At 49.1% G+C, this 17,050-nt stretch overlaps 1 protein-coding gene across 2 annotated transcripts in view; it reads right to left on the bottom strand.

Moving 5' to 3' along the window:
- gcgra (glucagon receptor a) overlaps nucleotides 1-17,050 on the bottom strand; it is a 191,954-nt gene that overhangs the window by 18,175 nt on the left and 156,729 nt on the right. For both annotated transcript variants that reach the window (XM_072483670.1, XM_072483671.1), the window contains 5 exons: nucleotides 14,771-14,867; nucleotides 11,050-11,157; nucleotides 8,335-8,456; nucleotides 7,569-7,675; nucleotides 6,063-6,216 (listed from right to left, as the gene is read on the bottom strand). In XM_072483670.1, coding sequence (XP_072339771.1) covers nucleotides 6,063-6,216; nucleotides 7,569-7,675; nucleotides 8,335-8,456; nucleotides 11,050-11,157; nucleotides 14,771-14,867 — 588 coding nt within the window. The remainder of the gene's footprint in view (nucleotides 1-6,062; nucleotides 6,217-7,568; nucleotides 7,676-8,334; nucleotides 8,457-11,049; nucleotides 11,158-14,770; nucleotides 14,868-17,050) is intronic.

Raw genomic sequence — 17,050 nt, 5'->3', positions numbered from 1 at the left:
TGATCATCCAACTCAATAACCTAACCCCGACTCTCCCCCCCCCCCCCCCCCCCCCAATATGCTTTAATCCCCTTCGCCCCAAGAGCGATATCCAACTGCTTCTTGAGACCATACACTGCGGGATTCTCGGTCAGCGGGTTCCGCCGCCAGCACACATTCGCCCCCGCGTTTCCCGACGGCGTGGGGTGGCCCACAATGGGAACAGAGACCCCAATGTGTAAACGGAGACTCCCGCTGCTGGCGGGGGCGGGGGCCGCGCTGGAAAACGGGGCTGATAGGACGGAGAATCCCACCCGCAACGTTTTGGCCACAACTGCTTTGTGTGGTAACGAATTCCACAGGCTCCCCACTCTCTGCATTCAGTCCCCATCCCCAGGGTCACCAGGAACTGATGATCCAAAACCACCCTCTTAAGGTGTTTCTCTGTTATTCTTTCTCAATCCGTAAATCATATTGGTTAAGGGTGCTCTGGGTTCCTCCCACAGTCCAAAGACTAGGTTAGGTGGATTGGCCATGCTAAATTGCCCTGACTGTCCAAAAAAGGATAGGTGGGGTTAGGGTGATAGGGCGGGGGAGTCGGCCTGGATGGGGGCTCTTTTGGAGGGCTGGTGCAGGCTTGATGGGCCAAATGGCCCCCTGCACTAGAGGGAGTCCATGAGATGTTTATTCAGCTATTTAACTCAATCGGGAGGTTGATGAATTCTGTTGTAGCTGCAATTACACACTGTAGCTAAACATTCAAATCCCCTTCCAATCACCAAGGCATTGGAGAGACACATCCAAAAGTGTTATCATAAATGTTGATGGGTCGTTCCCCCCCCCCACCCCCACTGCCTAAAAAGGAGGTGACAATAAATAACGTTTTCTCAACTCGACACTGCGGTTCTGAAACCAGCTTTCTGAACAGTTTCGAAAGTGAAGAGAAAGTTGCATTTAGACAGCACCACGCACATCAGGACATCCCAATGGAAGCCAATCAGGAACTTCTCTGAAATGTGCTCCCTGTTGTAATAGTGGCAGCTGATTGGTACACAAGCTAGACGACAATGACCTCGATAATCTGCTTTACTGATTTGGGTCCAGGGGAATAAATATTACCAGCAATCGGGGCCAACTCCCCACCTCCTCTTCTAAGTGATGCTTCCAGAGAAGCGGGAGCCTCACTGTGGCACCTTCCAAAAGGCAGAAGCTCAAAGGCTTTTTAACTGGAACTGCAGAAGTTAGCGACAAAACCCAACAGCCCGGTTATTGAGGTGGCGCCGGCCTCGATTTAGGAGCCTGTGTCTTTCCAACAGTTACTAAATAACTCTGCTTCTGTTCAGCCTCCCAGAATAACAGCTCTGACTCTGAATTGGGGAAGAGATTTAGTCCACGTACTTTGTTATGGTGCTTATTTATAAAAAAGGCATAAAGTTACATCCAGCAGCAAGCGATGGGGAAAGAGATGAAGGAGGTGTTGTGAGGGATAAAGACCAGGGCATTGCGAAAACTAAAACCAGCTCAACAGACTGGTCACCAGTGACCGATTTACATCATCTTGGCAAGCGCAGCAGTGGAAAGAAACAATCTTTGATGTTTTCTTAGCATGTTCTGTGTAAACCCTTTCGAGATTATAGCCACCCTGTCCTAAAATGGAAGACGTGCTTGGTGGAATGGAGAGACGGAGGGGAAGCAAACAACATCCCTCACCGCTGATCACTAAGCAGCTTTGGCAGCCTAACTAAGAGCCAAAGCGCAATGGGGAAAGACCACTGTGTAAGGTCTTACCAGCAAATGTACACCGAGGGGCGGGTAACAGTGTAAACCCCCTCGGTCTGGGCCATTAACACTCCAATGTATAAAACAAACATGACAATGTAAATGTTTAAGAAGGAATTGTAACGTAAAGAGCGATATGTGTGTAATGTTATCAAAATTGAATGGAAGAAAGTCAAGGGAATGTGTAACTCTGATGGAAATGTACAGTCAAGACAATTCGAAATGTTTTGTAATGTTTATGATAAATTTTATGAATAAAGTATATTTTTTGGAGAAAAAAAATTAAGAGCCTGGTGCTCCATGGGCACCTCTGGAGATTATGGCCAATTGTACAACTCGTTTTCCTGAATGAGTGTTTGGCTTGGTCAGCGCAGCGAAAATGGTTCACAATTTCCAATCCCGGTCGCCCAATATCAGCCAATGGGCAATTTGGATCGGTTACAGGGTGGCTTTAGCGATAAGGACAAATGAGATAATTCACGCTCGGAGATGCTGGGTGGTAAATCCAGCAATGGTTACGTTATAAAGTCACAGAATTAGAGAATCAGACAGTACAGAAATGGCCCTTCGGCCCCTCAAGCCTGCACCAGCCAAAGAAAACTACTCGTCTACACTAATCCCACTTCCCAGCACTAGGCCCAGAGCCTTGATTGTTATGACATTTCAAGTGTTCACCCAAGTACTATTTAACAGAGGTGAGGTTCCTGCCTGAACTACCTCCCAGGCTGTGCATTCCAGATACCCCCCACCCGCTGGGTGAAAACCTATTTCCTCAAACCCCCTTTAAAACCTCCCTAAAATTATGCCCCCTTGTTATTGACCCGTCATCTAATGGGAACAGCTGCTTTCTATCCACGCCCCTCATAATCTCATCCACCTCAATCAGGTACCACCTCAGCCTTCTCTGCTCCAAAGAAAATAACCCAAGCTTATCCAGCCTCTCTTCAGCCACTCCCCCACCCAATCCCCGTAACCCCACTTAACCTTTGGACGCTAAGGAGTCAGTTAGCACGGCCAATCCACCTAACCTGCACATCTTTGGACTGTGGGAGGAAACCGGAGCACCCGGAGGAAACCCACGCCAGACACAGGGAGAAAGTGCAAACTCTGCACAGCCACCCGAGACTTGAATTGAACCCGGGTCCCTGGCGCTGTGAGGCAGCAGTGCTAACCATTGTGCCAGCATGCCGCCTAGAATCAGGAGTTCCCACCATTTGGGTAGCTTAAGTTAAAGTCCTCCAGCACTTTAATGGTCTGTCATTATATCTCCGTACATGGGTCAGACCTCATGAGAAACAGGATTCAAACAGATTCAGTTCATTCCCTACTTATGGATGTATGTATGAGGACTGAACTTTACAACTAATCCTGTATTAAGCATTTGGGGTTTTGTTTTGCTAATCATTATTTTCTTAGGCTAACCACACAGGCCCATTGTGAAAGGGATTTAAACAACAACAAAATATTTTATTCAGTTAATGAGTCCTTTTATGTTTCTTCTTTCGCCTTTTGTTAAGAAGAGATGGTGAAGGTGTTGCGGGGACCAGAGGTGCATTGGCCAATGTATAACGTTCGCTTTGCATAGTTTTCCCCATTGTTCTCCATCTCCTCCTTTTGAATGTTGGGATGCAGAGGGTGCTTCCATCTATTCTGGCAGCCCACTGGCATCTTGTCCAAGCTGGGGTTGCTCCTGTATCATAACTAAGTCCATCTTCACCCAACACCCATGCCTGTGCACTTCCTAGCAGGTATTATTGGGGCAATGGCGATGCTTGTTCCTCTTCCTAGCCCACGGGGAAACGGATGTTAATTGAGTTCTGCCGCACTCCAATTCAGTGTGGACTGGACACCGAACCAGGGACTACATTGGCCAAAGGACACCGGACACAGCTGTTTGTTGCAGTTAGCCACAAGGGCGATTTTACTGGGCCGGGATTCGGAGTGGAGCATGACTAAAAAGGTACTTGGTCCTTTAGTAGTGAGGGGTAAAGCTGGATATCTTACAGCATCAAAATAAACTGGCAAAATAAATCCTACCGCATGAAGCAATATTGTGCCACTTCTACAAGGGGGCGCAAGCTCGAGGAACAGCATCCCATCTTTCTGCTCAGCACTTTCCAACCTTCTGCCTCAACACTGAATTCAACAATCTTCAATCAGAACCTCCGCCTCCATTTTATTTCATGTGGCTTTTGGATGGTTTGCTGTTTTCCCTTTTGTTTCTATCTTAATATCTTTATTTTGCATTAGGGTGGCTGCTACCCTGCCAGTCACACCTCATCTACGCACAGTGTTTGCTTCTTCACCTGTTCCATTACCTCTCCTTTTGGTCTTCCACCATGAAACCTTTTGCCATTCAATCTCTCATGCCCGCCAAACAATTAGAGATCTTCCCTTTCATTCTGCCTTACCTCCCCCCCCCTCCCCCCTTTCACCGGCTCAAATCCTATCACATTTCTATCTTTCCTCCGTTCTAATGAGAGGTCGCAGGCCTGAAATATCAACATGATTTATCTCCCAAACAACACAAAGTGATATTGCCTGCTGTAACCGCAGAATAATATTGATCTTACGCTGACTCTTGATGTAAACTCTTTCTCTCCTGCTAAGTGTTTCCAGCATTTTGATTTCAAATTTCCAACATCTGCAAGAGTTTGTCTTGAATCAGTTCTCTGTCCCATAATCCAATGTTGAATCCTATGTGGACCGTGTTAACCTTTGACCACAGCTCATAGTGGGTGATATTGGACTTTTCTCCATCATTTCCGATATATAATAGATAGCTGATCCAATATCGGCAATGATACTGGGTATTGGAGTTATCCCAGTGACTGCAGCACCTCACCATTGTGAAGGGTCTTCACTGTCCTGCTACACGACACATTTGCGCCAACTTAAACATATCCCCATTCCAAACTCCAACTTGCTGAGTTATTTTACAGCATTGCTATTCACACCAGGAAATGATCCAAATAGACTGCGTCACTCCCAAGGCCCCGGTATTACCATAGTATGATTGCCAAACATCTGTCAGCTTTCATCAGAGAATGTTGCCTTCTATTATCCCGACGAATCGGTCGGACTGATTTGGAAGGATTGTAAACTGTGAAGAGGACAGTGTAGAACTTCAAGAGGTCATAGGCAAGTTGGTGGAGTGGGCAGAGAGGTGGCAGATGATGTTCGATGTGTAGAAGGGTAAGGTGATGCATTTTGGTCGGATGAGCATGGTGTAAGGACCCTTCCTGGTGATCCTCTTATTTCCCATTTCTTTCATTTTGTCGTTATCATTTTTGATCCATGGATGTTTAATGGAAGTGCACCTTTAAGTTGAGCAGAGGAAGCGAGGAACTCAAAAGTTGCAAAATAGTACACTGTGCTGTGAAGATTAAGGCTTTGAACAGAAGAATTCAGACTTTATGGCACCTGGGAGATCGGAGGGATTCAGTTCGATTGGTTGGCTGGCGGCCAATGGATTGGCCAAAGACTGTATTCTGCCTGGCGACAGATGGTGATTGGGTCCTGCCTGGTGGGGTGCTTTTAGAGAACCCAGAGAGAAAGGCCCTGGATGCTGAGAGAAGAAGTTGTGAGTTGCTCTCTCTCTTTGTCCGAGAAGGTTTCTGTCTGCTGTTTCTCAGGCTGCAAACTGCACGAGGCGTAATGTCCATCGGGAATCCCGGAAGAAGCTTCTCGCAGGATCCAATTGCCGTGTCCCGCCCTGATTCCGTAGGGACGCGGCCAGTTAATCGCGGCCCTGGGTGTACAGTTCTGGCCACCACACTACAGGAAGGAAAGTTAACGCGTTGGAGAGAGTGCAAATGAGGTTCACAAGAATGGTTGCAGGGCAGAGAATCTTCAGTTATGGAGGGTAGATTGGAGAGGTTGGGCCTATTCTCCTTGGAGAGAAGGGGGCTGAGAGGAGGTTAGTGTTTAATGTTCATGAGGCGGGTGGGCAGAGTAGATTGCTCTGCATCACTTCTGATGGTCCTGCTCAGAAATGGATCAGGAACAAGAGGGCACAGATTTCAGGTGATTTACAAAAAGGAACAAATGTGATGAGAGGAAAAATCTTATTCACACAGCGACTTGGTTGGGGTCTGGAATGCACGGCCTGGAAGTGTGATGGAGGCAGGTTCAACCGAGGCATTCAAGGGGGACATTAGTTCATTATTTGACGAGGGACAATGTGCAGAGAGACAGGGAAAGGGCAGGGGAACGGCAATGAGTCACGATGATCATTTGGCGAGCCAGAGCGGGCCGAATGGCCTCCTTCTACACCGTAACAATTCTGTGATTCTGGGACCTACCTCATTGTTGAACCACACTTTGATATCAACGTCCTCTGTGATTTGTTTGTACTGTGTTTTAAAAAGAGCGTCTTTAATGAGGATCGAGACTGCTCGTAGAATGAATGAGGCAAACAGGTTCATGTGGATGTAGTTCCTCATACAGTGAAGTTTCCTGTGGGAAAGAAATGGAAGATTAACAATGGTGCTGGTTAGGAATTATTCAGCCATCAGAAAAATCAGACTGAAGGGATCGATTCCTTCCGTGGCCTTTGTATGCACAAAGGTTAAGTATGTCAGTGATGGGGGAAGAGTCTCCATCGAGGATGCCAGAGTTAGAGTGCCTTTACTCTAACACCAACAACGGAACATGGTCAATGCGATATTCTCTTATTAATCTCACCCCTCTCAGAGTCAGCTGACCACTCAATGCTGAATTGCTGTGGGCTTATACACGTGAGCTGGGCCGAAAATGATCATTTAGCCTCTTAAAGTTAGCAAAGAGAAACTTTGAGCATAGACCTTTGGCCTGGGTAGAGATCCATGAACCAGAGTGGAAAGGTCAGTGCACTAGAGGTGAAAGGGCAGCCCAGAAGGAAAGAAAACAGTAAAACTTGGGGAAATGACTGGTACAGGTCCGAACTGGGGACTCCAGATTAGACCATGTGGTAGCCACCACTAGCTGTATTATATGTATTACGGTAATGAAGTGTTGGGTGCTCTGATATACAGACGAACCAACACGGTTGCGATTAGTACAACGCAGTTTTATTCTGTTAAACTATTTATACAACAAACTTGGTACTCAGCACGTGGTGACCGTGTGAGTGTCTGGCTTTGAGGTCCTTGCCCTGTGCCGTCTCCTAATGGACTGCCCAGGAAGTGTCGTGTTTCTTGTTTTGTACTGTGTATGCTCTTGTCTGTGATTGGCTGTCGTGTTGTGTGTGCTAATTGGTCCGTTGCTCTGTCTGTCATTATGTATGTGTTTATGTGCTGTGATGTTCTCTTGAATATCATGACAGGTAAGACACGTATGCTAGAAGTACATGGGTAAATCCTGCCTGCTGGCTCCGCCCAGTAGGCGGAGTATAAATGTGTGTGCTCGCCGGTGCTGCAGCCATTCTGGTTCCAGCTACAGGAGGCACAACATCTTTGCTCAATAAAGCCTCGATTATTCCACTACTCTCGTCTTCGTGGTAATTGATAGTGCATCAGGCCAGTACCACTCTTTTCCCAAGTTCTACTGTTTTTCCTTCAAGGAAGTGCATTTGGGGTGAAAGGTCAGTATACTAGAGGTGAAATGTCAGGATTATGGGTGAAAGGTCACTGCACTGGAGTTGAAACGTCAGTATTAGGGGTGAAAGATCACTGCACTAGAGGTGAAAGGTCAGCATTGCATGCAAAAGGTACTGGAGGTGTGATATTTGAGTCCATCACCAAACTCTGACCATGTGGGTGACGAGGTCTATAATCTTACTCTGGATAATACTTATCAGGGTTTTAATGAAAGTGTGAGCCAGTTCTTACCCAAATCCCACCAGAACTCCCAGGGCCAACACCAGAGTTCCGAGGGACAGTGAATACCCCACCGTGTACATAATCTTGAAACCGTGCAAAATCCTCCCCTGTTCCTGCTGAAAGATGACAAAGATATTGATTATTTAAAGGCAAGCACAGCAGATTGTCAATTCCAGAATTAGCCCCAACTCAGTTTATTAGGGGTGAGTGGGGAGCTGTGCCCCTTGTTAATTACGTGAAATAGATTACAGCCAGCTGTCAATATCCTGGTGCACGGAGCAAACCCGAGGAACGTCAGAGAGAGAAAGCAAGAAATACACTGCAGAGAAAAAGTAACCAAATCTTCTGTGGTGAGGTGGGAGCGGAATCTACAGAGTACAGAATGGTACAGTGCAGGAGCCCATTCAGTCCATCATGTCACTGCTGGTTCTTTGAACGACCAATCCGATTAGTCCCAGTCTGCCCTGCCCCCTCCCCTGGGCCAGAGATAAGACTGTTCCTTTTACATCTGATTGGGTCGAAACAGGGCCCTAAAGGGGCAGGCGTGCTCTGGACACCCCTTTCAGTCCTGACCCAACGTGCGATCCCGTTAATCTCAATACATGGAGATAGGACGAGCACTACCAATGACCGCTTAATGTGATTCTGTCCATCTTGTGCCGCCTTCCAAAGGTGAATTGCTGCCCCTCTCCATGCTCTTGAGAACACTGCGACTCCTGCAATCGTCCAATTATTCCAACAAGAACCCAGCGCCGGGAATTTCCGTTGTCCCTACCTGAGCTCGGTCGTCCTTGGGATCATCTTTGCACTGGCTGCTGTCCCGCCAGGGCTGTTTAATGGAGTCCATCACCCAATGGCCATCAGGCCCGCACTTCCTGAACACAAAGCCATCCTGCACTGTAAGAGAGAGAGATATTAGGATTCTTTGTCTCATCATATTGGCGGGAGGGGGCTGGAGGACTGGAGACGCTGGAACAAAGAACAAAGAAAAGTACAGCACAGGAACAGGCCCTTCCACCCTCCAAGCCTGCGCCGACCATGCTGCCTGTCTAAACTAAAATTCTCTCCACTTCCGGGGTCCGTATCCCTCTGTTCCCAACCTATTCATGTATTTGTCAAGATGCCCTGTTGTGTTCTGCTTCTTCATGTAGCATAAGCTGCTTCCTTGATGTGCACTCTGACAAAGGAAGGTTCAGACTTGGAGATAGGTTTAACACATTTATTGAACAGTTAACAATTCTCCTACTTGAGTTCGACTCTCCTGCTAATATTGCTGTAGTAACTCAGTCTAACTAACCAGTCTGCTCTAAGCCATGCGGTGGGTGCGATGCTCTGATCTGCCCCTGTCCTTCTCTCAAAGTGTTGCCTGTGGAAAGAGAAAGAGCATGTGTGCCCTGTTCTTTTATATGGGTAGCCCCCTTGTGGTAGTGTCACCTCTGGTTGTCTTGACTGCCCATTGGTCGTGTCCTATTCTATGTGTTCATTAGCTGTATGTCTGCATGTCATAACATCTCCGGTGCTCCCTCTAGTGTTTACTCAGTTGTAGCGTATTTACATTAACCCCCTGTGTATTTACAGTGATGCATATCACCACATGCCGCTTAAACATCACTATCGTCCCTGCTTCCACCACCTCCTCCGGCAGCGAGTTCCAGGCACCCACTACCCTCTGTGTAAAAAAACTTACCTCGTATATCTCCTCTAAACCTTGCCCCTCGCACCTTAAACCTATGCCCCCTAGTAATTGACCCCTCTACCCTGGGAAAAAGTCTCTGACTATCCACTCTGTCTATGCCCCTCACAATTTTGTAGACCTCTATCAGGTCGCCCCTCAACCTCCTTCGTTCTAGTGAGAACAAACCAAGTTTATTCAACCTCTCCTCATAGCTAATGCCCCCCAGACCAGGCAACATCCTAGTAAATCTCTTCTGCACCCTCTCTAAAGCCTCCACATCCTTCTGGTAGTGTGGCAACCAGAATTGAACACTATACTCCAAGTGTAGCCTAACTAAGGTTCGATACAGCTGCAACAGGACTTGCCAATTCTTATACTCAATGCCCCGGCCAATGAAGGCAAGCATGCTGTATGCCTTCTTGACTACCTTCTCCACCTGTGTTGCCCCTTTCAGTGACCTGTGGACCTGTACTCCTGGATCTCTCTGACTTTCAATACTCTGGAGGGTTCTACCATTCACTGTATATTCCCTGAGAGCTGAGTGAAGGAGAAGCTTGCGTTTCAGTTGCAAACGGCCCCGTGTGTGTCGCATGTTTCAATGTTCAGGGGTCACCGATTATCAAAAATAGCTGGCTGAGGACTCAAGTGATTTTAGGGTGGCGTATTAAGAAGCGCCTGTTTTTCGATAGGATGCATCAGCTAAATCGACAGGAAAAGCAGGTGACCCGTGACTGGTGAGAACAGCTGCTGATCCCAGAGGACAAGCAGATGGATGGTGCAGAGTGAGTGTCGATTTCGGATTTGTGGTGCCAGCCTTCTGCTCTTGGGTGGAAGTGTTCGGAAACTCTCCCCTCGCCCCAGTCCTCCTCCACGCCCCCCTAGTCTTCCTCTATCTGGAGAAGGCAGCTGCCTGACAGTCATTTCCCCCCCCTGCCCCCAGTCTCCCAGCACCAATTCATGTACTTCATTTCTCAGTGCTGCTCGTTTACCCTATCACAATCACTTCTATGAATAGAATCCCTACAGTGTAGAAGGAGGCCAATCGGCCCAATGAGTCTGCACCGACCCTCCGAAAGGGCACCCCACCCAGGCCCACTCCCTCACCCTATCGCCGTAACCCCAGAACACCAGCTACTCTCTGGACACTAAGCAATTTATCACGGCCAATCCACCTAACTTCACATCTTTGCGAGGAAACCGGAGCACCCGGAGGAAACCCACACAGGCACGGGGAGAACATGCAAACTCCACCCCAGACAGGCACCCGAGGCTGGATTTGAACCCGGGTCGCTGGAGCTGCGAGGCAGCAGTGCTACCCACTGTGCCACCGTGTCGCCCAAAAGCTCTGGACAATGACTGTAGGGCAGGTGCCCAAAGTGTCACTGTCCCCCTATCCATCACTTTAGTTCAAGGTCATCTTTTAGTTGACCTCAGGTTGGGATCTATTGGTTAATGTTTACCAGACAAAGATAAGAGGGGAGAAGAAGGGATAAGAGGGGATAAAAGGGGATAAGATGCCACCATAGCGATTTTGGAATTGCTGCTCGAAGGCCTGAAACTGGAGGCCTTGCGATTTCTGAGGACTATGTATGTGTTTTTCCAGCAAGAAGGGAAAAAAGCAACTTTTCTGGTCTCTTTTAGTGCTGGCTAACTCCATAGGAATTCCATACTATCCTGAAAAGTACCAACATTTCTTAGAATGTGAATGGAGAGGGGAGGCTGAAGAGGTTCAAAGAGCCGCTTTGATTTATTTAGTTGATTAGGCCCGGCTGTCATTGCTCCAAGTTTAGCCAGTTCCTAGTGAAAGGCGTTTACCTGTGTTATACCACGGCAAGTACCAGGGACAGGAAACATTCACAATTGTATTCGGGAGGCCATCAGGCCAACAGGCATACTTATCAAAAGTCCGATTGCACACGACACCTGCAGAGAGAAAGATAAGAGACTTGCTCAGTGAAATGTTCACGGAAAGTAATCGAAACTGATATTAGGCACGGGGCCAGTTGATCGCACTCTTCTCCTGAACCCCAGGTTTACGGGTTCAAGTCTCCCTCTAGAAACCTAAGCATAAAATCTAGGCCGACGCAGCATTGAGGGAATGCTGCTCTGTTACAGCCTTCACGGAGCTCTCTATGTTTCCTCAGATGGATAATGTGGCGTCTTTGGATGAGCTAAGGGAAGGCAGGATTTCTGATATCCATGGAGAGTTGATGGAGAGGGAGAGGGCTCTGCTGGAGAGATAGAGAGAAAGTGAGAGGAAGAGTTACGTTGCGGATTTGGAGATGGGGTGTGGAGTGAAACTTGCACAGGGTAAACTTTACCCCCTTGTGCGCGAGGCAGAGCCTGATTCAGTTTAAAGTGGCGCACAGAGCACACGTGACCAAAACAGGCGTGAGTGGGTTCTTTCCGGAGTCGGAGGATAGATACGAGTGGTGTTCAAGGGGGCCGGCGAACCACACACACATGTTTTGGTCCTGCCCAAAATGAATGGGCAGCACGGTAGCATTGTGGATAGCACAATTGCTTCACAGCTCCAGGGTCCCAGGTTCGATTCCGGCTTGGGTCACTGTCTGTGCGGAGTCTGCACATCCTCCCCGTGTGTGCGTGGGTTTCCTCCGGGTGCTCCGGTTTCCTCCCACAGTCCAAAGATGTGCAGGTTAGGTGGATTGGCCATGATAAATTGCCCTTAGTGTCCAAAATTGCCCTTAGTGTTGGGTGGGGTTACTGGGTTATGGGGATCGGGTGGAGGTGTTGGCCTTGGGTAGGGTGCTCTTTCCAAGAGCCGGTGCAGTCTCGATGGCAGGAGGTGGGATTTGCAAAGAAAAGGGACATATGGGATTGGTTGGGGGGGGGATATTTTTACTAACATTTGTATAAAGTTGAGTGTCTGTTGTATATGTTGTAAAATGGAAAATTTCTGGAATAAAAATATTTTCAAAAAAATTCAGCCTCCAGTATCATGATCTATGATCTATGATCCATGATCTATGAATCCCAGCCTCAACCTCATCCATTCCCGCTATTTAGGATCCACGCAGCATAGTTTGCATCATTCCATTCTCCAGCCATTGGCATTCAATGGGATGATGTACTGATGGTGTGATTTGGACCTGCAGATCCCTGGAATATGAGATCAGTAATATTGCCATGGATTTATCTGGTAATAACAATAACACAAATTTAATAAGGTACAAAAGGATGCGACCTGCCCAGCATCCGGTAGAAATCTGCCTAGTGACAGCAGTCGCCAGTATGTATTCAAAAGGCCGATGTGATGTGTCTGTCCCAGTAAAGAGATTAGAAGGCAGTTTGATAGAATCAAATGTGAAGAGCTTATTAATAGAATTGTTGATTGGGAGATCAATGATGTAAATTAATACTAATGTCTAGAGTCAAGGGTGTGGGATTCTCCGACCCCCCCACCGGGTCGGAGAATCCCTGGGGGGCGTCGTGAATCCCGCCCCGCCGACGCTGGCTGCCGCATTCTCTGGCACCGGTTTTCAGGCGGGAGCCATTGGCAGCTGCCTCCCGGCAATTCTCCGGGCCCCGATGGGCCGAGCGGCCGCCCGTTTTTGGCCAGTGCCGCCGGCGTGGATTGGACATGGTCCCACACGGCGGGACCTGGCAGGTAAGTCGGCTGGTGCGGTCCTCGGGGGGGGGTGGGGGGGGGGCGCAGGGGAATCCGACCCCGGGGGGTCCCCCACGGTGGCCTGGCCCGCGATCGAGGCCCACCGATCTGCGGGCGGGCCTGTGCCGTGGGGGCATTTCTTCCTTCTGCGCCGGCCCCTGTAGGGCTCCGTCATGGCTGGCGTGGAGAAGACAACACCCCCTGTGCATGCGCCAGAATACGCCGGCCAGTCTGCGCATGCGCTGAACCACGCCGACGGTTCTGCGCATGCGCTAACTCGAGCAGTCCCTTCGGCGCCGGCTGGCATGGTGCCAACCCCTCCAGCGCCAGCTTAGCCCCCGATTGGCCCGACGCCGGACTGGTTCGCGCCGTTTTTTACGCCAGCGTCGGGCCATCACGCCGATTCGGCAGAATCCCGTCTAAGGAATTTGAAAGGAGCAGAAAGCCAAATACACAGAAGGCAGAATCAAAATGGAACAAAGGTATGATTGCCAGGACTCCTAGAAGCAAGGCAGGCCAGTTGACATCTAGCAGCCACAGAAACAGGCAAGCTAGTTTCCAGCCAGCAGCCTGGGGGCCAAGTTTTACATTTAACAGCCTCTAAGCCTTAGAGCCAAGGCAGTGCAGAAAACCTCCGTAAAGGGAGTTTAAATATATTTGCTGTACCAGGACAAGATGTTTCCCAGACTTGACTGTCATCCCTGTATTGTGTGATAACTATAAGCTGGTTTTAACTTATAGGTTTATTTAATGTGGATGTTTTTCGGGGAATAGGGGAAGTCTTAAGGAGTTCTGGGAACATAGACAGATTTTGGAACAAGGTTCTACATAAACAGTATGTGTATTTCATAAATCATATATTTAATTGTCTTAGCATGGTATAGTCCTATTCATGTGTATTTGTCTTTTCTTTAATTTGATAAATTGTCTTTAATAATTGTCACACAATGACTTGGCTGTTTATTCTCACGGCAGTTTCACTTTGCTCCTCGCACCATTCCAAAAACAAAACACCCAAGAACCGGTTTTCCAAGATGGGATACCCTCACAGATAACATCAGTGTGCTTCGTGACAACATACTAACAGCAGCAACTTGCCAAGGATCGTTCAACGTCACCTTCCGAGCCTGTGACCACTACCATGTGGCAGGACAAGGACAGCAGATACATGGGAGCCCCACCTCCTGGAGGTTCCCCTCCGAGTCACTCATCACCTCGACTTGGAGGAAATATATCGCGTTCCTTCACTGTCGCTGGGTCTCAATCCTGGAACTCCCTCTCTAACAGCACGGTGGGTGTACCTACACCAGACTGCAGCGGTTCAAGATGGCAGCTCACCACCGCCTTCTCAAGGGCAATTAGGGATGGGCAACAAATGCCGGCCTAGCAATGCCCACATCTCGTGAAAGAATTTAAAAAAGCAATGCACTAATCATTATCATCCTTGGGAATGGCAGAGAGACCAGACATTGTCATGGGAGGTACTGACGGAAACAGGGAATGTAATTGGTGCAGGGGACATGTGGGCATTAGCTACCATGGGTGGTAATGCCAAGGTATCGATGACTATCCGAGACAGTGAGGACAGCCTGCCCTTTTAAGCTGCTATGGGTATCGGAATTCTGCAACAGCAAGAGAATCCCCTGCCCCCTACCCCCTGCACAACGGCATCTAATGAAGCTCAGGAAAACTGGGATCTGCCCAGGAGCACAGCTCAAGCGTTTTAATAATGGTGACCCCAGCAACTTCACTGGGGTCAGTGACAGGACATTGGGAGGGAGGCGGCCAGACGCACGGAGGCGGAAAACTGAGTTCCGTTACTCCCCCTCCCCCACACACAAAGACCTCATAGGACATCACCAAACAAGCCCCGCTTTGTACGGGGTGGCGGGGGGAGGGGTATCCTACCTTTCGGCTGCGGGATCCGGGACATGTTTCTAAAACAGTCATCAGAATATCTTTGCCACTTTTCCACCGTGTTCTCCAGAACTTCAACTGATGCCCCCTGAAAAAGAAATCAGAACACAACATTGTAAACCCCTCCGAGATGGTGCCTTCATGGAGAGAGGAGGACTGGCATGAAGGACGATTGGATTGGATACACAGCAACATGAGGCACCACTGATAGACTGAACCCTGCGCAGCATGAGCTTCTTAAAGGCCCAATACTCTCATCCCCATGTCAGCACAGATTCCCGAGGAACACTCCTGTTGATCCAGAACTCTCAGACCCAGCACACGGTCCCCATAGGGATATGAACAGGGGAGAAGCAGGGCAATTGGGAGTTGGCGGCAGGCGGGAAGAATGGAGGCGACCCAAAGAGGAGTTGGCGATCTGGAGAGAAAGGGGCGATCTGGGCCCATGCGTTTAGCAGTGGGGTAATGTCTGCGCAGATTGGCAGACTCTGTGAGGATGTAGAGTGACTCTGTGAGGATCATAGGTCATAGAATTTACAGTGCAGAAGGAGGCCATTCGGCCCATCGAGTCCACACCGGCTCTTGGAAAGAGCACCCTACCCAAGGTCCACACCTCCACCCTATCCCCATAACCCAGTAACCCCACCCAACACTATGGGCAATTTTGGACACCAAGGGCAATTTAGCGTGGCCAATCCACCTAACCTGCACATCTTTGGACTGTGGGAGGAGACCGGAGCACCCGGAGGAAACCCACGCACACACGGGGAGGACGTGCAGACTCTGCACAGACAGTGACCCAAGCCGGAATCGAACCTGGGACCCTGGAGCTGTGAAGCAATTGTGCTAACCACTATGCTACCGAGCTGCCCGTAGGATGTAGAATGTAAGCCCCAGCCCTGGGAACAGTAACCCACTGTGCGCCAACAAGTATCATGTTGTAACCCTAGGAATGACTGTGTGTGCTTATAAACCTCAACCGCGGGTAAACCGAAAAAGAACAGATACCTCATGTAAAAGTCAACTTTAAATTTTCAGGGGCCAAGCCCCAAAGTTGCAGAATTGGAATATAATCCTGGAGATATTCAACGGCGACCACCACGGAGATCCGAGTATCTCCCTTGAACCTTGTACATCTATCCCATAATCATCAGAATGTTGAAACGTTTCTCTTTGTGGGAGCTTGCAGTGCACAGACCGACTGACGTGTTTCCAACAATACAACAGTGACTACACTTCAACAATGTTTTTCATTGGCTACAAGGTGCTTCAGGGACATCCTGAGCTTGTGAAAGGCGCTATAGAAATGTAGGGCGGGCTTTTCCTCCCTTTCCGCGGTGTGATCTGTCGTGATGGAGGGCGGCGCATTAGTAGGGCTGGCGGCAGGATGATCTGCTCTGCACGGTTTCCCCGTTGAACGCACGCCTGACCGTTAGGAACCCCCCCCGTGGACATTTCATCACATTGAAAGATGCTGCAGGATTTATTGATTTATTTATTTCACTGCTGCATCTGGCCTTTCAGCCGTGCACCAATCAAAGCAGTCCCGGACCACAGACAGTCGTCCAATTAAAACTCTTCCTTCATCCGCCTGGTGTCTCGCTCCTTTGCCACACCCACTCACCAAGCAAGCAGCAGTGGGAGTGATCACCATGGAGGGAGTGATCACCACGGAGGGAGTGATCACCACGGAGGGAGTGATCACCACGGAGGGAGTGATCACCACGGAGGGAGTGATCACCATGGGGAGAGTGATCACCACGGAGGGAGTGATCACCATGGAGGGAGTGATCACCACGGAGGGAGTGATCACCATGGGGAGAGTGATCACCATGGGGAGAGTGATCACCATGGAGGGAGTGATCACCATGGAGGGAGTGATCACCATGGAGGGAGTGATCACCATGGAGGGAGTGATCACCATGGAGGGAGTGATCACCATGGGGAGAGTGATCACCATGGAGGGAGTGATCACCATGGAGGGAGTGATCACCATGGAGGGAGTGATCACCATGGAGAGAGTGATCACCATGGGGAGAGTGATCACCATGGAGGGAGTGATCACCATGGGGAGAGTGATCACCATGGAGGGAGTGATCACCATGGGGAGAGTGATCACCATGGAGGGAGTGATCACCATGGAGGGAGTGATCACCACGGAGGGAGTGATCACTGTGGAGGGAGTGATCACCATGGAGGGAGTGATCACCATGGGGAGAGTGATCACCATGGAGGGAGTGATCACCATGGGGAGAGTTATCACCATGGAGG

This window comes from Scyliorhinus torazame, chromosome 18 (genome assembly GCF_047496885.1).
Source record: "Scyliorhinus torazame isolate Kashiwa2021f chromosome 18, sScyTor2.1, whole genome shotgun sequence".
NCBI lineage: Eukaryota > Metazoa > Chordata > Chondrichthyes > Carcharhiniformes > Scyliorhinidae > Scyliorhinus > Scyliorhinus torazame.
The sequence above is the reverse complement of the archived record's forward strand: the minus strand, read 5'-3'. Positions and strand labels throughout refer to the sequence as shown.